Source organism: Rhodofomes roseus (assembly GCF_022264815.1).
Source record: "Rhodofomes roseus strain CIRM-BRFM 1785 chromosome Unknown C8Q71scaffold_25, whole genome shotgun sequence".
Classification (NCBI taxonomy): domain Eukaryota; kingdom Fungi; phylum Basidiomycota; class Agaricomycetes; order Polyporales; family Fomitopsidaceae; genus Rhodofomes; species Rhodofomes roseus.
Genome location: NW_025952981.1, coordinates 379,701 through 406,121, shown reverse-complemented (window position 1 = coordinate 406,121; position 26,421 = coordinate 379,701). Strand labels below are relative to the sequence as shown.

At 57.5% G+C, this 26,421-nt stretch overlaps 8 protein-coding genes across 8 annotated transcripts; 4 read left to right on the top strand and 4 right to left on the bottom strand.

The window, feature by feature from the left end:
- Window positions 1–609: 609 nt before the first annotated feature.
- C8Q71DRAFT_296335 (uncharacterized protein) lies at window positions 610–2,069 on the bottom strand. Its single transcript, XM_047917623.1, has 4 exons — window positions 1,329–2,069; window positions 1,127–1,266; window positions 948–1,078; window positions 610–889 (listed from the first exon to the last, which is right to left on the bottom strand). The coding sequence occupies exons 1-4, from the start codon at window positions 1,872–1,874 to the stop codon at window positions 819–821; spliced, it is 888 nt and encodes a 295-aa protein (XP_047774750.1). The 5' UTR covers window positions 1,875–2,069; the 3' UTR covers window positions 610–818.
- Window positions 2,070–2,475: 406 nt separating this feature from the next.
- On the bottom strand, window positions 2,476–5,277 carry C8Q71DRAFT_781736 (uncharacterized protein). Its single transcript, XM_047924889.1, has 3 exons — window positions 3,318–5,277; window positions 3,118–3,264; window positions 2,476–3,057 (listed from the first exon to the last, which is right to left on the bottom strand). The coding sequence occupies exons 1-3, from the start codon at window positions 5,187–5,189 to the stop codon at window positions 2,761–2,763; spliced, it is 2,316 nt and encodes a 771-aa protein (XP_047774749.1). The 5' UTR covers window positions 5,190–5,277; the 3' UTR covers window positions 2,476–2,760.
- An 866-nt stretch (window positions 5,278–6,143) lies between these two features.
- C8Q71DRAFT_861643 (uncharacterized protein) lies at window positions 6,144–7,876 on the bottom strand (the record flags this gene model as incomplete). The annotated part of the gene is made up of 4 exons (XM_047927928.1): window positions 6,144–6,165; window positions 6,218–6,375; window positions 6,431–6,665; window positions 6,720–7,876. The coding sequence occupies 4 exons, from the start codon at window positions 7,874–7,876 to the stop codon at window positions 6,144–6,146; spliced, it is 1,572 nt and encodes a 523-aa protein (XP_047774748.1).
- Window positions 7,877–13,172: 5,296 nt separating this feature from the next.
- On the top strand, window positions 13,173–14,162 carry C8Q71DRAFT_715072 (uncharacterized protein; the record flags this gene model as incomplete). The annotated part of the gene is made up of 1 exon (XM_047921018.1): window positions 13,173–14,162. The coding sequence occupies one exon, from the start codon at window positions 13,173–13,175 to the stop codon at window positions 14,160–14,162; it is 990 nt and encodes a 329-aa protein (XP_047774747.1).
- A 926-nt stretch (window positions 14,163–15,088) lies between these two features.
- C8Q71DRAFT_715300 (uncharacterized protein) lies at window positions 15,089–15,703 on the top strand (the record flags this gene model as incomplete). The annotated part of the gene is made up of 3 exons (XM_047921032.1): window positions 15,089–15,245; window positions 15,310–15,489; window positions 15,546–15,703. 3 exons carry the CDS (start codon window positions 15,089–15,091, stop codon window positions 15,701–15,703), a joined length of 495 nt encoding a protein of 164 aa, XP_047774746.1.
- Window positions 15,704–16,117: 414 nt separating this feature from the next.
- Window positions 16,118–19,441, top strand: C8Q71DRAFT_781721 (WD40-repeat-containing domain protein). The gene is made up of 5 exons (XM_047924888.1): window positions 16,118–16,684; window positions 17,141–17,240; window positions 17,297–17,720; window positions 17,773–18,242; window positions 18,301–19,441. Exons 1-5 carry the CDS (start codon window positions 16,605–16,607, stop codon window positions 19,135–19,137), a joined length of 1,911 nt encoding a protein of 636 aa, XP_047774745.1. The 5' UTR covers window positions 16,118–16,604; the 3' UTR covers window positions 19,138–19,441.
- A 1,721-nt stretch (window positions 19,442–21,162) lies between these two features.
- On the top strand, window positions 21,163–23,349 carry C8Q71DRAFT_861641 (uncharacterized protein; the record flags this gene model as incomplete). The annotated part of the gene is made up of 2 exons (XM_047927927.1): window positions 21,163–21,333; window positions 21,712–23,349. 2 exons carry the CDS (start codon window positions 21,163–21,165, stop codon window positions 23,347–23,349), a joined length of 1,809 nt encoding a protein of 602 aa, XP_047774744.1.
- Window positions 23,350–24,397: 1,048 nt separating this feature from the next.
- On the bottom strand, window positions 24,398–26,281 carry C8Q71DRAFT_841331 (uncharacterized protein). Its single transcript, XM_047926535.1, has 3 exons — window positions 25,065–26,281; window positions 24,765–25,005; window positions 24,398–24,703 (listed from the first exon to the last, which is right to left on the bottom strand). The coding sequence occupies exons 1-3, from the start codon at window positions 26,195–26,197 to the stop codon at window positions 24,467–24,469; spliced, it is 1,611 nt and encodes a 536-aa protein (XP_047774743.1). The 5' UTR covers window positions 26,198–26,281; the 3' UTR covers window positions 24,398–24,466.
- Between the last annotated feature and the right edge of the window lie 140 nt (window positions 26,282–26,421).

The following is a 26,421-nucleotide window of genomic DNA, read 5'->3' as shown; positions in this document are numbered from 1 at the left end:
ACGCGCGATCCTCCTCAGGCCACGACGTCATGTCACGTGTCCGCGTCTGGTAAGTACTCGAGAGGTGGTAGAAGGGTCCTGCCGAACCGCGAAATACAGTCAATGTTACAGGTATCATGCATTGCTTTCATATGCATACAGGAGACATGACTCGTAAGGATAGTGCATATGACTTTTCATAGAAATGGGTGTGGGACGCGCACCACGCACTACAGTGACACGGTGCATCATACACATCCACTGGCAGCGGCGCTGCGTCGCGTCCCCCTGCACTTGGCAATCGAATGCAAGGAAGAGATCGCGTCGAGCTCCGAGTTGCCAAGACGCCGGGATACCTGTGTATCATAAGGAAGTTTGAGCCATGCTGTCACGGTTGTATATTGAGGAACGACGTACAGCATGCACCCCCTGGTGACTGCCACCGCCGGCCGGGTCTTGATACAGCGTATTTACAATTGATATCGATGCCGAGGGTCCAAAGCGATGACAACATATGTACATGGACAAACAGAGAGACGACGTAGTCGAGACACTAGATAATACAGAGTCCTTGGGAGATATACAGAAGGTCGAAGAGTCACCAAGACGGCTATGAGACAGGGCATATAGATACGGGAAGAAAATTAGATCGTGGGTCGAGTGACGTTGTGCGCGAGACATTGAGGCAATAGATATGTAGCGATGCGGCCGGAACAGTTCTTGACGCGGCGGCGTGTGTAGAATAATAGTCCGCGAAATACCGGAAGGTTATGATACTGTATGGGGCGTCGCAAGCGTGATTGTCGTAACGGTCATGAGCGGAAGGTAGATTGTGGCCCTCAAGGGTCGTATTGGCAGACGCTGCAGCACCGAGTGCACGTCAATAGGCACAGAAGATGCCCCAAGGTCTCTGCGGGTTATGCCGGCGTCAGTATGTCTGCTATACAAACGCGGAACAATCAACGCACTCTTGACACGCTTGAAGGAGAACCGTGGATAATAGCCGGTTAGGTCGACCTCGAAAACGCGATTCGGTGGTGGTGTTTGTGGTGGCCGATTGTGCGGTGTCGCGGGCCACCCATAAGAGTGAATATGCCGGCTGACGCAAAGTCATGTACACGTTATGTAATGGGAAATAGAAGCATACCTCTTGAGATCATGGAGTTGCAGATGCCATGCCATATCCAGGAGCGTCGGGTACGCTTCTCTACACCGAGGGCGCGGACACCGTATGAAATTGTGGCCCTCGTACCAGGCTGCCATCATCTGCGGGTACGCCTCCTGCATCTGTCGCAGCGATAGATCAGTCGGCCACCGTCACCTCGTCTTCGTCACGGGATGGAACATACATATCGCTCTTCAACGCGCGGCTTGAATGGCGCGCCACCATTCCTCGGGTCCGGGAAGCTCCCAATGCTCGTCGGCGCCGTTGTAGACGGCGGATGCACGAACAAGCTGTCTCCAGGGCCCACAGACAAACCCGCAGTCGAGGATACCGGCGTCGGGGGCAACGGCTTCTGGGTGCGATAGCGCGCCGCGATGACCTGCGCGTCCGTCGGCCGTCTCGAATGTGCAGGCCTGCGCGCGGACCGGGAGGGATGCGGCGCGGTCGCGAACTTGGGCGGACTCCAGCGGCTCGCTATCGACCCGTACTGAGGTCGCGGACGCGGTTGTGGCCTGTGCCCCGTCTCGTGGGCATACGCGACGTTCGGGGTGCCGAAGTACACCCCGGCGCGCCAGTGGAGGGGACGCGGGCTGCTGGGCCGAGGACGAGTGCCCGATGCGAGCGGGCCGCTCTGTGTGCGGGTCCGGACATGTCGCGAGGTTTGTTGAACTGGGGCTACGTTGATCACATTCGGCGGGGACGTCTGGTATACTGGAGCTCGCCGTCGCATCGTCGTATGGGCATGGGAGGAAGTGTATCGCGTGGAGGGAAGGGCCTGGGGCTAGATGAGTGAAAGCGGCGAACAATGGAGGATTAAAGAAGATTATAAGGGCATTGCAGTACAGGGACGGCGCGTCGAGCTTGGGCGAGGGGCCACAGCGAGTGTCGCGGCGGGGACAAAGCGAGCGTTGTTCGGCATATATGCTGGAGCCACACCGGACCTCACGCCGAGGGATTAGGCTTTAGCAGACAAGGTCAGGCTGCTCGATCGTGAGTGGCGGCAGAGACTAGCGCAACAAGTAAGTAGCGGGCACTGTTTCAGCCTCTCATTTGACCCTTTCGGGGTGGCTCAGGGCAGCAAGTTGCCATAGGGGCTCTTGACTCGGAGCTGCCCTCCAAGTCAGCATGTGGCTATTTGTGGGACCTCGTTCGCAGCTTGTTCAGCCGTAAGTATATGAAGATGTGATTCGGGATAGACTGGACGGACCTCTGCGAACGACTGAACCTGAACCTGAACGCTTTCGGAGGAGTGGCTTGCCAGTAAATACACAGAGGGCGCTTACTTGCCTGATTGCCAACACTCCTGTATTGAGAGGCCACTGGATCGCGTGACCGCGTCGAACCTCCATGGCCAGCGGTGGCGGCGGTCGCGATAGATTGACATGCCTACTGTACAGTGTACATACTGATACTCAATCATGTCCTGCAATCATCGTTATCAAACGTCGCGTCAAGGTGCACAAAGGTAACGCCTCGATAACAACAAAACCTGTCGTGTACTACATACTAATATACATCGACCCCAGACACACAGCACTTACAGTAAGACTCGCACGGATATGTATACAATACAACAGATTCACTGACGGCCCGATTCCTAGCTTGCGATGTTCGCTTCAAGTGAACACAGCCGGCGGAAGCCTCCGTCCTTCATCTCCACGATCCTCGTCCGACCGACGTCGTTTACGGCCCTGCATGATGAGCGATTGTGGTTGGGTGAAATACTTTTCGATGGGGGGCTTGCGCTGTCTCGGCTCTGACCTAAATTGCTGTGTGGATGGCTGCCTGTTCGGAGGGGTAGCATAGCTATTCGAAGGGCTGGTAGGGTTCGAGTGCACGAGCGCATCGATGGACATGGCGGCCCCGCTTGCCCTGCGCTCTCGCTGGCTGACGATCCATGGAGCCTTCTTGTACTGCCAAGCGGTTCAGATGAGAGATGAGAGCTGCACGTTGGGACATAGAGGTGCACATACCGTCTCGAGCTCAGGCTTTCCCCGCCACCGCGCGATAGCTTCGCAGAAACGTACAGCAGCGCGCTCAACAGCCTCCGCAGGAAACTGCCACTGAAGATCCTCCATGTGAGTCGCCAGGTCCGGCGTCGACGGGGGAACATCATAGAACTGTTCGTCTCTTCGTCAACGCGCAATCTAATGGTAGACTTGTAGCGACTCACACGCTGCAGACGCTCTCGCATTTCTATCTCGTATTCCAGCTCTGCACCTTCCCTCCGGAGTGCCCCAGACGCCCCAGTGACCGGATCCCTCAGCGAAGGGAACAGTACACGCGCTGCCTCGTCGAGGTCAGGGAGATCGTCGGGATCAAGCCTCCTGAACTCGTCCTCCTCTTCTTCCTCTTCCTCCTCGTTGGGGTCGCCATGATTCGCACCATTCGTTGTGGCGTCTCTTGACCTCGCAGCGCCCTGTGAACGATCACCTGGCTCCAGGCCTGTGCCCAAGCCAACGCCTAGGAGCAATTCAAGAGGTTCTGTACTACGCCATCCTGCTGTCATATATCCCTCGAAGACGGTGCGGGTGAGCAGACCCGCGAACAAGTAGTACCACTCGCGTGATGGTCGCAAGGCGTAGTAGTATAATCCAGCTTCCGCAAGGTTGCGCTGTGTCAGCGTCCGCGGAGACGTCTGCGGGGATGACGGAGGACGTCCAGTATGGTTCGAGGATCCTGCTGCGGACGGCCCTGCACCCTGACCTCCCTCTTCGTCTCGTCGGTTGTCCCCGCCATCGACAGATGCCCTGTCTTCCGTCGCCTCTCTCCCAAGCTCCACTGCCACGAGTGCGCTGAGGCGCATGAAGCGCACAATTAGCTCGGCGAGTTTCGTGTTGAACATCTGCGGCGTCCCGTCCTCGTTGTTAGTCGCATACACTGCTTCACGAGCGTCGGTTGGCCTCCGCAGAACCGTGCCCTGGGGACCTGGCCGCGCGAGACCGGACCCAATCCCACTACCGTCCAGCCATCCTGTCACACCGCCGACGAGACCATTGCTCCCGGGCACACCACTGGGAGGTGGATCGCCGGGACTGCTGCCCGTCGTGGATCCTGCTCGCCCTTGGCCGGTGCGTGTTCGATTCTGGCCCATGCGAGGGGGCGGAGCCTTCGCTTCCACGCAGATCTCGCAGCCCATGTGCAGGTGCCGAGGACAGCGGAGGGAGGGTGGCGAGTTCTGGGTGTCGGGGTCGGCACCAATGTCGTACAACGAGCGGATGTATTGGTTAGGGATGAGCCTGGGGTGATCGGGGTTGGCGCCGGATGATATAGCGCTGAGCGGGATGAGGGCGGACGGGAAGGTAGACACGGGAGGAGGGGCAGAAGGTGCAGAGCCTGGGGTGCGAACTGGAGGTGTGGGCGCTTTCCGAGAGAATAGGTCGTTGATCACCGTGGCGAGGGTGAGACGCAATCGGACGCCATTGGGCAGCTTGTGTGGATGTCGCTGTCGGACTTGGGGACGCAGCTGGGGAGATGTAGGGGGATCCAACAGGTCGTCCGGGTGTATGGGTGGGACCTCTGGGGGCTGGTCAAGCATGGACGTCGCGACCTTCTCCACCGCTTCCGCGCGCTGTCTCAGCGAGCGCGCGAGCGTGAGGTCCTGCATATCGAAGCGTTCATCCTCCTCTTCCCCATGAGTATGTCCTGGACCGCCTGCCCGCGCCTGCAGATGTGTGACCTCCTCACCGTCGCTGTATACCTCCTCGGTCTCCTCGTAGTTCTCTGGCCGCGCACGATGCGCATAGTTGCTCGACGAGGGTCCGCCTGTGCGGTCTGTCATGCCTAGCTCTGCGCGGGCCTGCGCAAACCGTGTACGAGCATGGACCCATAGTAGATGGTCAATAATCAGCGTCCTTGTCGACTTCTCGCGTGGAGGTATCGAGTGCAAATGGTGGGCATGTTTGTGGGCAGGGGCCTTGAAGGGCGTGGGACCACCGCCTGTGCTTGCGTTGGAGCTAGGGACGACGGCCCTGTGCATTACAGGCGACGAGGATGGATGGCGCGCATAGTGGTCATACGAGATGTTATAGCCGAGGTGCGACATGCCGTCGTCGTCGTCGTCGTCGATGCCCGTCTGAGTGGGAGTCGGGGACGTGGGGGCACGAAGTAGGGAACGATCACATGGTTTCAGCGGACGCGCGCCCGCGCGAGCTAATACGTCCCCAACCAATCCAGCGATCCACGTACGTAGATCCTACGACTGCAGCTGTATACCGGAAGAGAGAAAGGTAAGTGTTTGATACAAGAGAGTCGGGGCTACACTACCAGTCGTACTACGAGGGTAGATAGATAAACAAAACTATCAAAACAGCCGAAGTGCTTTCGCAGCGTACTCGCATGAAATTGCGGAGGTAACGCGAGCAAAGGAGGGCAATACATGGCAGGTGTCTTCCTAGTGAAAGGATAGAAAGCTCTGTGAACAAAAATAAGGATGATGCTATAAATCGTCAAACTACCTGTCGTCGATGTCGGTATGTCACGTCCGAAGGAGCATTCAGTTGTCCGAATGTGCGTCGATGTGCAGAGGAAGAGTTAGGACTTCGGTTGCACCGTCGTGCAAAGCGAACAGCTCGATTAACTCGAGGTCGAGAGTACCCCAAGCCCCCAGCTGAGAAGCGAACGTTCGCGCTCATGCCACTCGTACGGACCCAGACGAAAGTCAGCGTAGTGCTCGAGCAGCACTCTTGCAATGTGTCGCGATGCGCGCGACGGGGGGTCACTTCCTCGGCATCGCATCTCGAGTGAGCAAAAGGGAATTTCTGGATTGATCCTGCGATGTGAGCACTTATAGCATAGATCCCAGGTGACCGGAGGTGTCCAAGTCGGGGAAATCTTGGGGAAATCTCAAGGAAACCAGTTTATCTTGAGAGGATGCCTGTAGCATGGGAAATTGGGGCACAAAGTATAGGTAGGCTGTTCAGCATGACCCTAAAAATACATACATTCAGTGTGATATGGATCCAAGTAGCAGCTGCAGTGCAGTACAAGACGAAGGTCGTCACAGGGAGTCTTCCAACAGGCTACAGGCTCGTTCAGTTACGGGTCTGATGGTACAAGGGAAATGGAACTTACTCTAGCAACTGCCTTTCCATATGGAACGGCCTGACGACCTCGTTGAGAATGGCAGAATAAATCACCTGAGACCGCAGAGCCTGCGGTTTCGCATCCTTGCATTCGGCCTTATGCGCTTTCCAACCCGCCTTCTGGCACTTCGCGCTGCAGTAGTAAGTCTGCGTCACTGCTACGTCAACAAGCATGGTACGACCACACAAGTCCGCGACGAACCGTTTTGCACGCGCTACAGCACTTCATCTTCAATCCGGGGCGCTCGACCGCTGCACATTCAGGTGCCTCGCAGCTCTTCCATAGCGGCCCTAGGTCACAGTCCAGCTTAGCAGCTTGCTCGATCTCGAGTATGCTACGCTGGTCCGTCCCGAGCGCAATGTACTCATCGATAGCGGCGTTCCAATTTTCGTGCAAAGTGATGAGGAGGTGCTTTTCGTACCGTTTGTTCATGGGTCTGGAGTCAGAATGTGAATCAGTCATGGAGAAGCCAAGCACGTAAATCACTGACTGGGGTAAAGCTCGATACTTCAGGAGTGCGTAGCGGAACGCCGGATCGGCTTTCTTCTCGGACACGCGATCGTTGAGCCCAATGGCCATCTCCACAAGTTTTTCCTCCTCCTCCATATCCTCGTCCTTGAGGCTGGTAATCGTTCTCGCTAAGCTGTGAGGGTTCTGATAGATCACCGCGTCGCCGTCTCTGACGCGCCGTACGACCGTCAAGCGTTTGCGTTCCGCGTCCCAATTCTCCAGAATCTCGAAGTTCCTACGTTTACAACATTTCGCGTACGTCTTCGACTTCCCGCAGACGCACGGGAAGAAATGTGGATACGGGTGATGCCCTGATTCGTGGCACTCGGAGAGCGGTTTGCCAGACCAGCACGGGCAAAGGCGAGGCGGGCGAGGCGGCAGCCCATCTCTCGCGAGTCGAGCCAAGAGCTGCCTGAGCAACGGTATCTTCGCGGTATTGGCGACCCAGAGCGGGGCTCTACCCGAGTGTATGTCGATGTCTACAGGCAGAGCAACGATTTCTGAAGCGCCGTGGAGAGCGAACAGCTCGAGCAACTCGAGATCCAGAGCATACCACGCCAAATGGACTGGCGGATTATGCTCGCCGTGGGGAATGATATGAACGTCGGCGTGCTGCTCAAGCAGCACCTTCACGACGCGCCGCAGGCGTTTGAGATGAGCAATCGTGACACTAGTGTCGCTCCCCAGGCGCTGCCTCTCGACCAGGTCGTAATGGAATCGGATGATCTCGTGCACGGCGAAGTGCAGCGGCGTTTTGCCTTTGGCATCGCGAACATCGACGTGGACCCCAAGACGGATGCATTCGTGCACGAACGGTACGTCGCCGAGCTTAGCCGCGAAGTGAAGGAAAGTGCTGTTACTGCCCGGATAGAACTGACTGCGCATCGACCAGTCCCCCTCCTGCTCATCGTCCCAATTGTCGCCAGCGGTCATGAAATGGTCCCTTTCCCCGATGACGTAGCACTTCAGTAGGTCGTCGCGCGTGCCGAGGCTCATCTCGTCGATGTGATGGATCATCGACTCGTCAAATCGCAAGTCCGGGTCGGATTTGAGTTCATCGAGCAGACCCCGCGGTAAACAGATATGCTTGTTGCGCTTCGGCTTCAGCAAGTCGGAGAGATCGTCGTCCAAGCTCATCGTGAGTGTAGTAGTGGAGCCCAATCGTCCAGTGCGTAGACAAGACTCAGAGTCAGCGATGAGGCCTTGAGGCCTTTTAGTCTGCTTCAAAATGACTGCCCTACACCGGGACAGCCTGTTAGCGGAGTTACATAAGCGATTGATCTCCGAAACGCGTCTACAAATCTCGACGCGCTCGACGCGTCGCGTCGCCTGTGGTCGCCCTACCCTTACTTCCCCCCAGATCCTATGTACGGTACCCTTGCTCTCAAATAATGCAAGGCCCTTATACGCATGGGCCGTCATCATCCTCTTTTACATTGTTTAGCTCCCCTGACGACATCGCGTTCTGCCGCAACATTGCGTCGAAGAGCTTGCCGTGGGACCCGCACGACTAGTACCAACTCGAAAAGGCTTGTAAAGCCTTGGACGGCACAGACATCTTTGCGATTACGCCTACGGGATTTGGTAAGACGGGCTTTCTGCTTGTCTACATCATCGTGGCTCAGGCGATCGCAAATGACCCAGCGCTGTGCCCGGGAGCCTTACGGATGCGCTTCAAACTGGACCCAGGTATGCTTGTTGTTTGCCCTACGAAAGCACTAGGGCATGGCATGGTGAGTCTTCTATATTTCTATCTAGTCTGTGTCTCACTCTGTTATTCTAGGAACCGAAGTTCGGGCCTCAGTACCCTAGTGATCAATGCGAAAACCACGAAGGCGGCAGTCGCAGCGCGGCGTGATGGCAACCTCTCGAAGGTTGCTCGTTCCAAGGAATGCGGTGATTCTGTTGTCGCCAGAACAGCTTGCCACTCCTGGATTCTTCTCACTCATCAACGACCGTCCTTTGCAGCGCGCATCATGGCACTCAATGTCAACGAGGCCCACCTTCTGGACAGCTGGGAAGCCCAAATCCGACCGCTCTTTCGGGAGATCAGAAACGTTCGCACTCGACTGCCAGGTAACCCCATTCTCATCGCGTTGACCGCTACAATCTTCCCGGGTTCGCAGACGAAAACCGTCATGGAGTTCCTTAGCATCCGGTAGTGCTACGTCATCCGCCGTTCGAACGCGCGGTACGACATTTGCTGGATCTTCCGGACGATGGGAGCTGGACCCATGTTGCGAGAGTTGCCTGAATTCAACTGGGTGCTCGAGGGCGACCGGCGCGTCATCATCTTCTGCGAGACCATAGCGTTTGCTCGCCGCATATCAACAGATCTACGGCGCAAGTCCAAACATCTACCTGGCTACAAGGACAGTGTCTGAGTCCTCACCTCGATATCCAGCGAGTCATACGTCGGCAGGACGCTCGAGTTTTCGTGACAACTCGGACACTCGGGCGCAGGTCACCATTGGCACGAATACGGCGATCCCTTCGGCATCGATGCATCCGCAACTGATGACTACCGAATCTCATTGATAGTATGAAATGCTGACCTTTTCGATATTGTAGCTTTCAAAGCTTGTATTTACCGTCGCTCGTGCATGCTTCAACCGCGACGCGTGGACACTGGACGTAGATCTAGGCTACCCGCGGGCGATCTCTTCGCTGCTTGGACGGTACGTTGATGCCTCCGTCTGTGGGAGGTACTGCAGTGAGGTATTCTTCTGAGCAGTGGAAGTCTACGACCCTGATAGGTGCATAGTACAGTGACGACTGTTGTTGGACGAGGTGCAGGGGGCTCATGATGTTCGAGCGGTAGTAGGTTGTGGTTGGTGGGTAATTGATTCGGATTGCTAAAAGAGTATGGCGGATAGTCTATCTGCATGTCTCGTGCATGGCGATATGGTATATAGGTCAGGATGGACTGAATTCATGCTCAACTCGAGGTATCATTGAGGTGCTATCAATTATATCGTCCATAGATCTGAGTGCAGCCACCGGCCGAGCTGCCGCAACCGCCGGCATTGCTCGGCCATCACAGAATGGGTAGCAAAGGGGCTGTCCCGGTATTGGGGGCGCGTTTTGAAGCAGACCCTTAGAAGACCGTCCTCTCCCTCACTCAAAAAGGTCTTCTTTGGGGTCTGCCTACGGGAGACAATGAGGCCTTGCGGAGCGAGCGCGTCGATCGCGGATTGCACTCGCAGAAGTGCGTTGCCGCCCGATACGCGGGCGCGTGACCGCGACTAGTGGCAGACGAGCGTTCTCGGGCAGACTCAGGGCAGACTCGAGTCTCATTTCACGCTCAGAGTCAGCTCAGAGTCTTGCGGTTACAGTATCCCGAACGCCTAGCTCTCTAATCATTGCAATTTATCACCCCTAGTAGCATACTCATCTCGAGTATTCTGGCAAGATGTAAATGGTAGGACGCCTCGAAAGGTTGGCCATACTCGAACTGACTGACGTGAATCATTGAAATGACAATCAAACCGGCTACGTAGACCAGTACCGGTGTGAAGTGGCGACAAGCACATCTGTTGAAATCAGGATCATACTGAATGACAGTTCATGACATGAGAGTACATCGGAAACCCAGCCTCATATCCCCGTCGACGGTAAATGAAAAGATACACTTCAGCAGAGCTACCACGTCATTGTTTTGGATCGTGACATCTGCGACTCATTGCAGAGCGTACGAGGTGTCGTGTCAGCTTTGAAATTTTGAAACGGGGTCAGACAGTGCCATTGGTCTTAGCTCGAGGGTAAGGCCTTGAGGCCCAACAGTGTGAAGAATGTTTCTGAGTGGATCAAAATCATCAAACAGCTCAAAGCCAGAAAGGAAAGTGACCCGCCAGAACTTACGGCCATCCCGCCTTGTTGTGCGAAGAATGTGAAGACGATGTTATATCTCGATGAGTGGCATTTCGTTCACGTAGGGCGTATCATCGAATGCAATGCAGTGACGGCCCGGGGTACAGACCCCGTATTCCTGTGAACAGAAAAGTAATAAGCCTGCAACCACGACGCGAACACAGGCATCGAAATGTGAACCTCTCAGATCATCAGCCCGTCTTGGGCCCGTCCGCGGCTCGATCCCGTCATTTTGTTATAGACAACGTGGCCACCACGCGCAGTTGAGACCCGCGAAGAACAAGAACAAGTAACAGATGCACCTGAAACGATCCCAGCAGTGACGCCTCCCTTCGCCTGATACCTCCTCTCACCATCGCGCCATCGCGGGACCATCCGCACCTCCATAACACGAGTGTCAAACCTTATTCGCTTGTTATGGCAGCTGCGCGAGGATGGCAACTCGCGCCCAAAGTAGTGCGCAGGACAGCCGCCGGCACTCCGCATGGCAGTGACAGATGTCAGCGGAACAATTGCGGTGTGGTTGGAATGACTGTGGGAGCGGCCACAGAAGTCCACGCAAGGGAAAAGGTTGCGAGGGGCGGCCGCGGTGGTGGACCTGCGCCGACCGTGGACAAGGTGGAACAAGGCAGCCGTTGTCCTCTCCGACGTCGACACGGGCTGCGCAGGCCTCACGAAAGGGGCTGCAGCAGGAGAATCGAAGTTGGCCTGACGGCACGTCCGCGCTCACGAGTCGACACATCTCGGATGTCGACCGAGTCGACCGAAGAGCAACGTCAGTGCTGGACTTCTCGCAGGACGTGCATGCATCACCGATCGATCATGTACTTCGAGTTGCAGGATCTTCTCGAGGTTCCTGCGCTGCTATCTGGAACCCAATGTATGTAGTCTCGCCGCAAGACCCTCCACACGTGTGAGGGGTTTGTGTCGAACCTAGAACCAATCAAATGGTCCAGCAGTCGTATCAGGTACGCTGCACAGAGGCCGTGAGGGTCTTTCAGTCACCGCAATTTCTACGGAGCTCAAGACTCACATGACGGTACCACTCGAACCAGGCACAGGGGAATCTTCGCGGCCTCGAGGTGATGCTGCAGAGCGACAGGCTTGGTGGTCGTACCTCGCGCAAAGATGTAAAGGCGAAGTCAGCAGGACGTTGCAACTGCGTTGCGACGTGGCCACTTGGCGGCCATGTACGGAACCTGACAGGGTATCTAGGCAAGAAATTCAGGACATTGGTCGTATGCGACGCACGATAGCGACGCCACCGCCAGCAGGCATCAGTGAGATCCACGACGGCAATCGCACAACCTTGAGAGATCGAGTACTGACCGGACGATTAGGCTCCGTCGCTGTGCAGCGGCGGTGTTGTTGAGCGCAACATGGTGCACACCCGATCTCACTGTGCGGCACCGATCACGGAGTCGATCACTTATAGGCGTCGGTGGGTCCCGCACGACACCTCAGGCTCTGTACGCAGGTCCATGGTGAACGTTGTAACAGTCGGGCCGACGGGCAGACATGACGACGCGAATTTGCGAAACGAGCCCTAGAGACCAGATTCATCTGCGTTGTTCGTAGCAGGAGTCACGCTCGCGGGAACCGCACCACGAGACGACCCGACGTCCGACAGTTGGACAAGATACGCATCGCGATTAAATGCATTACAGGGGGCGGCCTCCGCTGTCAGACCCTGTTGGCCGCAGACAACAAGGCGGGCGGTCACCTGGATAGAGGTGTTTGACCCGCGAGTCAAGACGCGTGGGTCTGTCACTCAGATTCAGAATATTGAGCGGAAAGGACATAGTCCGCCACCGGGGGCGGATCTGCAGCTGGACGGACCATGCGCGATCGTAGGCAAGGATACGGATGTCTGTCGGGCCAGCAGTCGGCCCTCCGAGCGGGAGATGCGATGAAACCTGATATGCCAACAACTGGACATCAGCGGCCTTGGCTGCAGAGGCCCATTGATCAAAGTCGCTGGCTTCTCTGGCGACTGACACGCGTAAAGACCTGGAAGAGAGCGCTGTGGACTGATGCGTGCAGCGAAGAGCGCGCGGGAGGGGATTGAAGACGACCACCGTGTGGCGGACGGGGAGGTCCGAATGACAATTGGCGTTGGCGATTACCTAAGGAGCGCCCTGGGCTATATCTGGAAATGGCAGCTGTGGCACCGCCTCCGTGGTCCTAGCGGGGGGCGGTGCGAGGCTGGGCAGGGATGTGTGCATGACTCGGTGCGTGGACGTTCCTCGGAAGACACGGAGGATGCTGGAGGTGCGGCGAGGAGGAGGAGAGGGCGGGCTGGGACTTGGCTGGGACGCGAAAGATGGATCATCATGGACGCCGTAATCAGGCGGAGTCTGAAGCATGCCGACAGACAGACAGCGCGCATAAGTTGTCGAGTCGTCCCCGTCTGTCTCCCGTGGCCTTGACCCCCTCCTCCTCGTCCCGCACTGCCTCTGTCCTCCCTTCGCTTCCTGCACAGCCCCGCCTAGCCACTAGTACACACACCATCATCGCCTGTTCCCCAAGTACCTGCGGGCCTACAAAGCTCGGATACGCAGCCATGGATACGATCCTTGTGTCAGACTTTCAGTCCCCATCTAACGAGCTGGACGGCAATCAAATCGACGCGTCGCCAAATCTCGGCTCTCCCTACGACGCTTTTGACTTCGGTCCCACCGACTCCCACTTCCCCCACACGCCCTCCTACAACGGCTCGTACCAGAACTCCCCCTACTCCATCATCTCCGACCTCCCCTCTTTCGACGACGACAACGCCCTCAGCCTCTTCGACAACCCATCCGGAATCACCATCACGGAAGAATACGACCCAACGCAATACGATATACCCGACTCCGGTGATCTGCTGACACTTGATCAAGGATTCATGTCTGGAGAGGCCTTTCCGCACGTATCCATAACCCCCGCCCCCATGTTCGACTCAAAGGCCCCTGCGTCGAACGAGTCCGGCCCATTTGAACACAGCTCGCCAGCTTCCAGCAACGGAGCGGAGGACGACGCCCGGAGCCATGCGTCCTCCAACTCCTCGTTCCGACAGAACAACGGCTCACCCCACCTGGACTTCGAACAAAACTTCGAGGGCCTGCACTTCGAGTCGCCAGCGTGGCCTAACCGGAACCTACCCTCGTCCCCTCCAGTGCAGAAGGCCCCGTCGCCGCCCCAACTGGTCATCCCTGCCAGCCCAGCTCCGAGCTCGACCGGACTTGACGCGACGTCGCCTCCGACCATCAACGCACCTGCGGGCGATGGCATGCACACAGGCCCGCAACTCCACATCGTGCCCGCGACGCCCGTCAGTGGAGGTGCTGACGGGGCGCAACCATCCTTGTTCCAGTCCGTACCCTCGGGTGAGTGTTGTCTATTCTACTCGCAGTCTACTTGTTCATGTGTGTTCCCCCAGACCGTCAACAAGGGATGGCATCCTCAGATCCGACAAACTGGGATGTCCATGCGCAGCTGTCGCAATCCGGCCAGGAGCAAGGTGTGTTGCCCTCAGTTGCACAATCATGCATTGTCTCACGGCATGAAATGATAGTGGGTGCATCGGGAATGTCCTACGGCGGCGATGACACGTCGGGTGACACGTCGCAGGCCCAACAGTATTTGTTGGCGCAAGCGCCACAACGGTCGCGAAGCCTGTCTGATACATCGCTCAGACCTCTTACTTGGGATACTATGCCGATGCTGGGTGGCCATCATCAAGGGGCCGGCATGAGCGCTGATGGGGGTCTGTTGGGTTCTCACGACGGCAGACGGCCTGCGTCTGCAGGGACAGTCAACATGAATGATGTTCTCCCCGGTCCTCCTTCATCTAACCCCATCTTCCAGCACCAAGGTTCCTCCCTCAGGACCCAGCCGCTTCGCCATCCTGCCTCTGCTGGTCACGCCCAGAACTCCTTCGGCCCCCAGCCACTACAGCCTACCCTCTCGAATCAGTTCGGCTTCGGTGGCCTCAACCCTAACTTCGGCAACAACGACTTCCTTTCGCCCGACGTCGCCGCAGTCAACCTGCGCCGTGTCAAATCCGACAGTAGAGGACATCGCGCAGTGCGCTCCGAAGACTTCGGCTACGGCCCCCAGAGCTCTCCCTTCCTGAACCCCAACGGCATGTTGGTCCCTCCGCCGTCCGTCACTCAACAGGAGTTCCTGCGGAACGCGGCTACGCGCCAGTTCCTCCATCCCGCGGAGCCCGTCGCGTCAATACGTGGCCATCATCGACGCGCGTCTTCTGGATCACGCGAGCGCCCAGGCATGGGCGGCGTTACCGGTTGGAGCAGCGGGGCGAGCAGCGCGCGTGCGAGCCCGTACCCGTCGCCGTCGGCTAGCCCGCGGCCAGGGTACGGTCCGCTACCGGACATCGGTGGCATGCCCATGAACGTCAGTATGACCGCCATGCATCGTACCTCGTCGGGGACGATGATGACGACGGACATGGGCATGAACGGCGGGATGGGCACGATGGACACGACTACCGTGCCGACGCACATCGCGAAGGTGAATGTGACGACGCCCAGTACCGCGGATGCGAGTCAGAAGCGGCGGAAGCAGCCGGCAAACTTTGTGTGTCCCGTCCCTGGATGTGGAAGCACGTTCACGCGTCACTTCAACTTGAAGGGTGAGTCCCGTCGTGTGGTATGTTGCACAACACAGTTGAGCTGACGTGTCCATGTGTGCTGCAGGGCATCTGCGGTCTCACGCGGAAGAGAAACCATTCCAGTGCAAGTGGCCCGGGTGTGGCAAAGGCTTCGCCCGACAACACGATTGTAAGCGGCACGAGCAGTTGCACCTCAATATCCGCCCGTATCCTTGCGAGGGATGCAAGAAGAACTTTGCTCGCATGGACGCGCTTAATCGGCACTGTGAGTACACTCGTGATCGTCGTGTCCGTGTATAGTAGCTGATAGTCATCATATAGTACGGTCCGAAGGCGGCGCAGAATGTCGGAAGATACAGGATGAAGTCACTGTACCCCTCCCCGAGGGCATGGAGATGAAGGTCCCCGATGCCTCGCCCAACATGAAGCCCGACCCGGACGGCCCCTGGCAGGGCACCGGTGGTGGGTATGTCATGTAGTGATACCGGATATGAGTGATTGCTCCCATAAACGCTCATTTACGCCCTTGACGTTCATGTCCATCTTCTCGCTTATCTATTGGGTTCTGGCTCCTGCTATGGCTACCCTACAGCTGGACGCTTCAAGCGAATTCTTGTTTGTGTATTGTACCAGTCGTATACGCGTTGCTCTCGGCCCGAGTCCTCGCATTGCTTTTCTCGTCCCTCGCTGTCAACGTGTTCCATGCTGGTCTCTCGTCGTCTCCCACAGAAGTTTTAATCCCTGTAGTCTTTCCCATCCATACCTAGTCTCGAACCGTGCCTAACCAATCCTTGTAGCCTAGACACCCGGTAGAAGCTGGAGACTGTTATTTATTGTACTCTCAATGTTTATGACAAGAAGAATAACGTTATTGTATTTTCTTTGTGCGATGTCTTTTGTCCTTGTCATTGTCAACGGGTATGTCGACGCTGCTCGCTGTGGCGTTTAGAAGGTGTGCACGCTGTGGCGCACATGGGCTGCACTCAGGCTCGCTTCCGCTAGCTCCGGTCTGTCGCCGAGGCTCCTGTCGACCCCCACAGGCTCCTCACCGCCTCCCATGCGTGCAGCTCACCGCCTCTGACCATCCCACCTCAACACACCTCCGCATCACATCGACCACCAGACAGCTTCTGGCTGGCGCGCAAACGTCACCGAACAGCCACGGACAGCTCGGCCCAACTCGCCCAGTTGTGTGGCACGGGACAAGGCTGCACATCTAGCCTTGCTCGGACATTGTAGCTCTAACTCTCTGCCTGCGACCTGCTGGAACTCAATCGCCCACGGCGACTTCTCGTGTCTCCCCACCGTTCCGTGTCTAGCCAGGGGGTGGCGACTCGGCGGTGACCCGACCTTGTGCTTTATACCGACCACCGACTCGCCATGGCTCGCGGGATCTCGACGCTGCTGACCTCGACGACGCCGCGCGCACTCGCCCCGGCGAGGGTCTCCATTGGACATGTGTGAGTGTCTCACTGTGGTCTCTATTCTTGTTGGCCGTGGAGATTGGGCGGGTCTCGGCGGATGCTTCACGTAGAGTGGCGAGCGCGCAGTGGCCGTCCGGCCGCTCGGATGTCGGTTGGCGATCCTATAACGAGGCTATCGAACGTTGGCTTTCGAGATGCGCATCGCAGCATTGCGGGAATGACAATCCGAGACGGTAGCTATGGGTATATGCGTCGGATGCAACGCCACAGGGTATACTCTAGCTTTGTGCGTAATGTATGGACGAATGCAAGCTCGGTGCCCCCCCCCCCCTTAGATTTTGGCCGATACCTATCCCACTATGTTCGAAATCGGGATGTCTTCTGTCGTTGAGGTCTCTCGGGCAGTACGCTTCTCCCTTGAATCTCTATGATCGCCTTCCGCATTGTGGTCATCTGAAACCATATGAGCTGACAGTGTACTGCTTCCTGTAGACAGCTCCGTGATGTTGTAATCTGCCCCCATGACAAGGGCCTAGTAACTTATCCTCACCATTTCTCTATTGTGGAACACGACATACACGCCCCCAATTCGGTATGTTGCACTCTATCTCCGTTGTTCAATCATCATCTTGATCTCTCCTCTGGCAGGCTCCCCGGACACTTGCCGAACTCGATTTCATTCCCAACTCCGTGTCTGCTCTTCCAATCCCCGGCACAGATGACACTGTACTCGCAGCGGGTGGTCAAGAGGCCGAGCTGTACCTCAGCGTGTTCTCTTCCACTTCGAGCGGCTACAGCAGCACAGGAATCCCTCGCCGACCAGCGCGAGGATTCGGAAAGAAGCAGTGGGAGAACAAGTTCACCATCGAACCAGGCTCTATCAACAACTCTGTGTCCCTCACATCGATCAACCTGACGCGGTCAAACGAAAGCAGTGTTGAGCCCCGCTTGGTCGTGAGCAACAACGACCACACCATCAAGTTCTTCGAGATTGGCATGCGACGGAACAAATCAAACGCGCCGAGACTGCAGGACGGCGGCCAGCTCAAGTTAGACGTCGCTGTCAACCATTGTGAGTGATTGTGCTGCGCCTCATCAAGATCCCTCGCTAAAGATAGATGCAGCGTCCATCTCCCCGGACGGACGGACGCTCCTGTGCGTCGGCGATTCGCCCGATGTCTTCTTGTATCGCATTAGGGGCGGAGCACACCTCAGTTTCGATCCGATATCGAAGCTGTCACTCGCACCATATATCGCCAATAGCCCTTACTACTACACGCCTTCGACATTGTCGATCAACTCGGTTCCCGCGTCGTTCTCAACTGCGTTCTCCGCTGATGGCTCCAAATTTGTTGTTGGGTCGCAAGAGGGGGCTGTGGTCGTGTGGGATGTGCGCAGCACGAAGCCGCTGAAGGTGATGCAGACGAATAAGCACAGGGGATTGGAGCGGATTGCGAACGGCGAGGCAAGCGGATATCTGTACGATCAGCCATGGGACTGGACGAGGGGAGCGGGTAGTGCACCCGGGTGGGGTGTCCGGAGTTTGAAGTTCAGCCCATCTGGCGTCGGACGAGAGGTGCTGACCTTCACGGAGGTACGGCTCCAACCACATCCCACTGCACTGTCTGACATTGATCCTTTCATTTCGCTAGCACACGGCGCTCGTCCATGTTATTGATGCCCGGACCTTCGAGAAAGAGGAGATCATACGCATGCCCACTCCCGCCGCACGACCAGTGCTGGAGACAATGCCCATTCGGCCAAGATCAACATCACCGCCTATCCCACATCCTGCTAGTTTCTCATCGATGGCGAACATACGCTCGTCGCCACCCCCGCGGATAGTCCTCTTCAGTGGTGCACTCGAAGACACCTTCCGTATACCCTCAACCTCGGAGACCAACTCACGGAGGAGAGCCCTTGGCCGTCGGTTGCGCGGCAGTGGCAGGGATGATGTCAACCCGGATGACGATGTCGACGGTATCGTCGTCATCCCGCCGTTAGGCGATCCTCAGGTAGAGGACGACGTCCGCCGGCTCCTCAGCGAGCAAGGCCTTCGCACACGGTCGGCGGTCCTCGATCGTGGCGAGGTTCGGGACACCGCTATGAGCGAACGAGAACGCGACCCTCCAGAAGATGACGATGCGATGGACGTTGACGAGCCTGAATCCGACTGCTTCTCGTCGCATACCCCGTCGCGCGCGTCCTCGCCTGCTCTGCCTCCGACTCCGCATCCACCCTCACGTTCGGCCGACCATCTACGCGTGCCCTTCCCGGTCTCGCTCGCGCCACGCGAGAGCGTGCAACGGCTGTCGTCGCGCCGGCGTAGACGCGTAAAACCCGCGGAGCCGGAGGTCGACGTCGACCTGGCGGGTACGTGCTTCGACCCGACGGGCTCGTCGATCTACGTCGCGTCCGTGAAGGGTATCGCGGAGTGGACCGTGCGCGGCGCGGAGCAGCGCTGGTGGACAGACCCCGAGTGGGCGTGAAGCGGTGTGCGGTTTGTAATTGTGTGTCTGTATCTGTGTCTGCTTGCTCATGCTGTGTGTGGTACATCTCTCCCTTCCGAGTCTGTATACTCCCTGTCGCTATTGCGGATGGTGGTTCCTACATGTCTACATGTATGTATGATTATGCACGCTATCGGATTCTCAATTGTACCTGTTTTACGAGACGTCATGACTATCTATTGCCTATGTTCGGATTTCTGAGTGCACTGAAAGTTTGAACTTGTTTAGGACCTGTGACCCTTGACGTTTGGCTTCATATGTGCCCACTCGTTTCGAACGGTCCCTTACAATCTGAAATCTCCGCTGGCCTCAGTTCATGTAGCCAGATGTAGCCGGACGTTCCGCGACTCGAGTTAGCTCGAGTTGTCCCCCGAGACACGCTTGTGGCGCGGCCGGACTTCGGCACACGTGTCACAGACACGATCGAGATGGATCTCGCTTGAGGCGACGCGTCGCGACGCGTCCTCAGCGAGACCAGCCGGTAGCGTACACGGACCCTCGTTGATACCTGATTTACTAGATACAACTCCCAAATTTTACTAGGATGTGTGTCTCTGCGTAAGAGGCGCTGTCCCTGGGTGTACAGATAGAGTGTGGGAACCGTTGTCACGCTTGCCCTTGGGGAAAGACTCGCCTGCCCACTGTAAAATGGTTCAAGTCAAGACGCCTCGGCTGTCTGCAGTAAGAGTGAGATATGTCATACACGAAGGCTAATGACAGCCGCACGACATCACTAGGTGAAAGGGGGAAGTGACTTCGAGGAGTAATTTCATAATGTCGACCCGCCGTCGTACGGTTATGGTTGAAGCCAAGAAAATAGGACGGGCCGCACCCAGGGTAGGCGCCACGCTGCGACTCACAGAATGCTGGAATGGATGGTATGACTTATGGGATCCATGAGCGGCCTCGTCGGTCGACAGTCCCTGCATTCTCCTCGCATCTGCGACGTGATGGGCCGGCTGCGAAGATGGACATCACGATTGGATGTCCATGCATACCAAATCTAGCTTGCTCTGCTGCCCGACTGGTGACTGCCTGCCAAGGATGTGGCATGCCCTCCCGGCTCCATGCCAGCCATCTTCGCACTAGTTGCAGCTTGCGCGCCACTGGCGACGGGCATGTCGTCGCAGCTTCCACCAGACACTGATAGGCTTGAATCAACGGCGGAACGGTGGCAGACTTCTTCTATGTCCGTATATATAAGTACAGTTGGCAGCCTTCCAGGAGTCATGTCCCCCGCATCCAGGTAATGAGTGTCGGTGGTTCATATTTGCTCCTGCCCTTGCCCGCACTCCCATAACCGGGAACCTGGGTAGCGGGTGTGATCGATCTCGATTCGCCGACGCAGGCAGCAGGCCGCGCTCGAGCTTGGTCCGTGCGTGCCCCGGCAGGAATCGCTACGCAAAGTTGTACGTCGAGGACCAAGGCACACATGTCTCGAAGCTTCGAGGGCGGCTCGCGCTCCGTAGCACCGCGGGTATGACGCTGCGTTGGTGAGAGCGCGTCCGGATCCGTGGCTCGCTGCATCTGGCTCGCGCATGTGATCGGTTCCTAGACGTGTCGCTTATGATTAATCCCGCGTGCCAGGACGGGAAAGTTCTGCAAATGACCTGGTCCAGCGTCCCCTGACCCGAAAATATTGTTTACGCCGCCCACAGTCCTCGCAGTGCTCGGGCGGGCTGTTTGAGCAGAAGGGGAAGCCACAAAGGGCGCGTCCGGACACGCGTAACACCGCACAGCTGGAATGGTTACGGAACCTTTCAATTGTCGTCCGGCTCGCGTTCGCGCGACACACCGCCGACTAGCGCCCATAGGCGCCCATGGGATTACATAAGGCCCGGCAGACGCCGACGACGCGACGCGCTCACTCCGACTCGCCGCACCCGCGTCTCCCCTCCCACACGTCCCCCACGGATAACGCGCTCGCCAGCCAACACACACGCCCCCGCCGTCCCCTTCGCTCGTACGCTGCTCGTCGTCCCAGAACACGCGTTCATCGCCACCATGGCGACCCCGTCGTCTTCCGCGACGACTCCCTCGCCCCAGCTTGCGTTCATGCAGCCCCACACGCCCGTCGCCCCTGCAACCCCCGCGACGAACGGCCTCACCGCCACCGATAAAGAGGAGAGGGAAAGAGCGGTACAGAAGTTCCTCGCTAGGGCCGAGATTGGCAAGGTATGTGCGCGATTTCCACTCTGATCTGTCGGAGGGGTGGCTGCGCGGGCCTCCTCCCTGTGGGCCTGAATACGCGTGTCGAGCGCAATAGTTCTCATTTAAACTCGTGTGGTGCACCATCCCTTGACTTCACCATCCCTCTCCGGAATTTCAAGCCGTAACATCTTCGCCCTTATTTTTTGCTTGCCGGGCTTTTTGCGTCTACAGGCCGGTTCGTATTTCGGGGGCGGTACATTTGCACCGAGCACCGGGGTGTTTCCTGTCCTCCATCCACCTAGCAGTTCTCGGTGTGTTATATGCGCCTTTTTTGCGCCACATCCTCTTCGTCAACATGTCCCGAAATGAACCTGACTAATCTCCATTCGTATTTTTCTTCAGCTCACTCGCGGCCTCCGGACGCGTTTATCGTACGCGTCATTCAAAGCCACGAATAATCTAGCGCACAATACGCTTCACGACCTCGAGAATGACGCGCGATTGCAGTCCCGCGCCGCGGCTCATCGGACTGCCAACTACTACAACAACCCCGCCACACAAGGTAACACTGGAATGACACCTGGTGGACGTGGGCGTACGCCTGGCCGTAAAGGCCCTATGGGCCCTCCTGCCCCAGTCACCGCATCTGCGACGCAGAGCTTATTCGCGACCATTCTAGCGCCGCCACCCGCTAAACGGGCGCGCACAATTCATAATCCTCAGGACCCCCCTGTCCCCGCCCCTGCAAAATTGCAAGCACCTTCTCCGTCACACAAACCAAGCAAGTCATCCCGCAGTGCAGAGAATACCACCGCCAAGCCGAAGCGTAAGAGAGCTCGGGAAAGCAGTGGCGCAAAGGGCAAGGGGAAACAACACCCCACGGTGAACAGCACTGCGGATATGGATATTGACTACGCAGCTGCGACGGCGCTAACATCGCTGTTGCTCTCTTCGAAGGCCTCGAAATCTGCGACAGCATCCTCACCGCGATCGAGCATATCGGCTGGGTCGGACGCCGGGTCGTCTCATTCATTCCCCCACTTCCAACAGAGCTCTACGCGTACTGTTGCTGGACCCGCCTCAATCAGGTCAGAGGCCTCCTTTGGCATGTCACAGCCTCGTTCAGGCACCCCTGCGTCAGCCGCTGATTCCACAATGCACCTCCACTCGAGCAATTTGCACGAGGAGGGAAGGAGTACGCCCAAGACGGGCAGGCGGCCTATGTATGCGTCCGATCACTCGGGCACGCCCCATCCGCCCACTGATGCCGAAGCTGCGAACTCGCTACTCTTCCTGGCAACTTCGCCGTCGCCCGTGCGCGCTTCTGCGGCTCGTGACCGTGATAGCAAAGACGCGGCGGCCTTCCGTACCGGCTCGAACCTCAAGGGACGCGTCCTATTCCCTACGCACGGAGGCGGTACTGGAGGCGGTGGGGATGACGCGTCCAGCAGTGGTGGTCGGTCATTGCGCAGAGAAGATACCGGCAGCTTCACGTCCACCGCGTCAACCACCTCCAGCCAGTTCTCGATTGGCAGCATGGCACACATATACAATAGGTACGCGCAGAATCGGCAGATGTCGGGCTCGCCGATGAACACGAGTCCCAATTCCGGTACACCGAACGCATCGCAGTTACCCGTGCCCAAAGAACCCACCGTGACTCCACCCACCCCGACAGAGCCCGCCGTGCCCAATCTGTTGCCCGCGGCACCATCTCCCACTCGTACAGACCGTTCATACGCGTCTCCGCCTCCCGCCTCGCCAGAGCCGCAATCGGAGTCCGCACGTGCGCAGCCCGTCAGGCAGCCGGTCGACAGCACACCTGGCAATGGCTCATTCAACCTGAGCGACTTCATCAATGTCTCGCCTTCACCTGCGGTTGCTGCTGGATCTATGTCGCGGTTGGGGTCGATGACAGAGGTCGGACGGAGATTGTTCGAGGAGCACCATGCGGCTCCAGGTGCAGCGCGGAGTAGCGATACTAGCGCGTCCGGCGCAGGGGGCGCGCTGGCGGCCGGGATCGATTTGTCGCGGAGCTGAGGGCGTGCGAGGGACGTCGTCCTGGAGTGGTCGTGATGCCGCCAGTCCCTGTCTATAGCCGATGTATAGCCGATTCTACGTCGAGGAAGGACTTCGTGCTGTACGAGTTGTTCACTAATCACCGGACCCTCAACTGTAGCCCCACCGCTGACCGCCAGATATCCCGCACCGCCCTCGCCCGGCCGTCCTATTTATCCTCTTCGCGTTCCACTCGCTCTGTCGCTGAAGCTCTGCACGCCCTCACGACCCTGTTCACGACCGCTTCGTCTCTCACAGGTACTATTTATGTGCAAACCAATTGTATTGGCCCTCGGGCGTCGGGACGGTCTCCTTGTAGCCCAGCCTCCATTATTCCTCCCATTCGCCTCTCGTCGATGTTCGCCCTTCCTTCGCGTCACTCTTCGCTTTTCCCTTTGCTGTGAATAGCATGTGTGTATCTTTGCCCGTTCGTCGCTCGCGCCCACAGATGATAATTTGGGCCGACGATGACACGCTGGCGTCTAGCCCACTTTTGTCCCTCCTTCAGTCAACCATCTCCTACTTCGCCTTCCGTACGCATCTGCGCTTATTCTCATCCTGTTACCGTGTACCGGGTCCATCGTCGTTCATTTGATTATCGTTTCTCATTCCTGATTAGCTTTGCTGTGCTCCGCGTGTCGTGGCATATCTTACTCCGGCTTCTCATGTACAGTAGCTATCTAATGAATTTCACCTTCAACAAGCACTAGATACGCTCAATGCGCAAGGATATGTGGAATCAGTATGGCACCGTCGTCGTCCACAACCACTCTGCGCGTACGCGTAACGCGACCATGCCATGTTCACGTGATCGTATCGAATTCGAACCTCGCGACAGCTGAGCCGCTTTAGCAGTCTACAGACATGTACCGCTTTTCATGTACCCTTGCAAAGCGGTACTCAAGGAGCTGGAGCACGAAATGACAGGACTTCAAGAAACACATCGCAATAATGTGAAGACAGGGCTGGTCCTCACAACTGGCAGTGCCAATGGCTGGTGGGCCGTCGAACACCTCATTTGCTCAGCGCCCAGGCCTCCGCCATCACACTGAAACATCTACTGATGGCAATGCTGACTGGCGGCCAACAACGTAGATGTTTATGCAATGTCCAATTGTCGACTCACGACAGGCTCCTCGACAGGTTCTACACCGCTGCCCGAAGGCGTCTCTACAACCTCGTCGGGCGTCGTCATGAGCTTGTACACCATACTGTCGTACACACGCATGTAAACCACCTGCGAAAGAAGCAGCTGCGGCTTGTGTGATTTAGCCTTGCATGCTTCCTTGTGGTCCTTCCAGTGGCTCCTTTGACACGTCGCACTGCAGTAGCAGATCTGCAAACGGGTCAGATGGGTCAGATGATGGACTTCACAACAGGTGGAGAGCGACACGAACCAGTCTACAGCCACTACAAAGTTTCAGAGCAAGATTTGGCGGCCCGGAGCAGCCTGCCGTACAACCCGGGCGCTCGCACTGCTTGTAGAGCGGGCCACCGTCTATGCCGACTTTGGAGCACCTCTCGATCTGGTGTACATCCCGCTGATCGGCACCCAGGGCGATGTAGTCATCTACTGCAGCGTTCCACTCCTCCGCACGACGCTTGTTGTCTATTTTGCTGTACTTGCGTCCCCAGAAACTATGCAAACGCAGTCTGTCAACGTAACGGTAGAGTGTGGTGTCTGCCACGGAACGTACATTGGAATGGCCACGCCTACCCATTTGCATTTCTTCATGGCGTACATGAAGGCCGGATCTGACATGCCGACCTGCTCCACCATCGTCTCGACGCCCATCCTGAACGCCTCGATTGCCTCGAAAGTCGCGAGCCGCTCGTGTCTCGCAGCCTCCGACAAGGGGTCCGACAAGGGGGGCTCGGGGTCGTATGGTATATCAGGCTCGTCCGTGCCGTGCCGAATGCGCCTCGACTGCACGAACTGCTGCAGCTGCATGCTCCATACCTCGAGGAACTCAAAGTCTCTGCGCTTGCAGCATTTCTTGTACACCTTGTCCGAGCCGCATGCGCAAAGGAAGTGCGCCGGGTACGGTTGTGGCCCTGCGCCGTGACATTCGGCGATCAGTTTCCCTGACCAGCAGGGACATGGTCTCGGAGGACGCCCGGTATGTTCGCCCAAGGTACGGATGACGCGGGCGAAGCGACGAGACTCTGCCAGGGCGTCGAACCCGGGATATCGACTGGTGCGATCTGGAGGCGGTGGCCGCGCGCCATGTTGGAGGAGGAGCTTGATGAGAGACCAGTCCTTCGCCTTGCAGGCGTGCAGGAGCGGGGTCTGCTCGTCAATCGTGATGTTGACGATGGCGTGTTGCTCGATGAGGATGGTTGCTGCTTTGATCATGAGCTTGGTCGCGTTGTCCTCGAATGGCTCATTGCGGGCACGCAGGACACGGTCTGCTCTGCAGATAGCTTCGACTTGGCGCATGGCGAAGACGAGCGGCGTCCAGCCGAGGGCGTCGGGCTCGTCGATATTCGCACCCATGCGTATGCATTCGTATATGAGCGGGATGTCCATGTGCGCGATGGCGAAATGCAGATGCGTCCGCTTGAGCGCGTCCGTGAACTCTTCGTCCTGCCAGTCAGCAGAAGGAGTCGACGTGCCGATGGGGGGTATTGGCAGCATTCGGTTCTGGTCGCGTAAGATCAAGGTGCAGTCAGGGCTACACTTCTTCTTGATCACTGCCGCACGAAAATGCTCGTGCTCCTCGTCGCATATGCTGGAGTGGGTAGCCCAGCGCCCGGTCCTGAGGTCGTCGAGCATCTTGGCCGGCAGGCAGGGATGCGCATCCTTGCGCCAGTATTCGCAAATTGGCATGGCTGTGAACAGAAAGAGGTCATTGAGTGGGAGAGCTGGTCGGTTGTCATGATGTGCGCGGTTTTGGCCCCAGGCACGCCCGACATCGTTTCGATATTGGGAGGCGTGATCGCGTTGTGGCTGACTGCCGCGCCGGGTCACGGTCATGCGCCGTCGCAAGTAACGGCGGTCATGTCACGCATTCTGAGGAGGAAAGCGAGCGGACAAGGCACTCAGGTTACGGC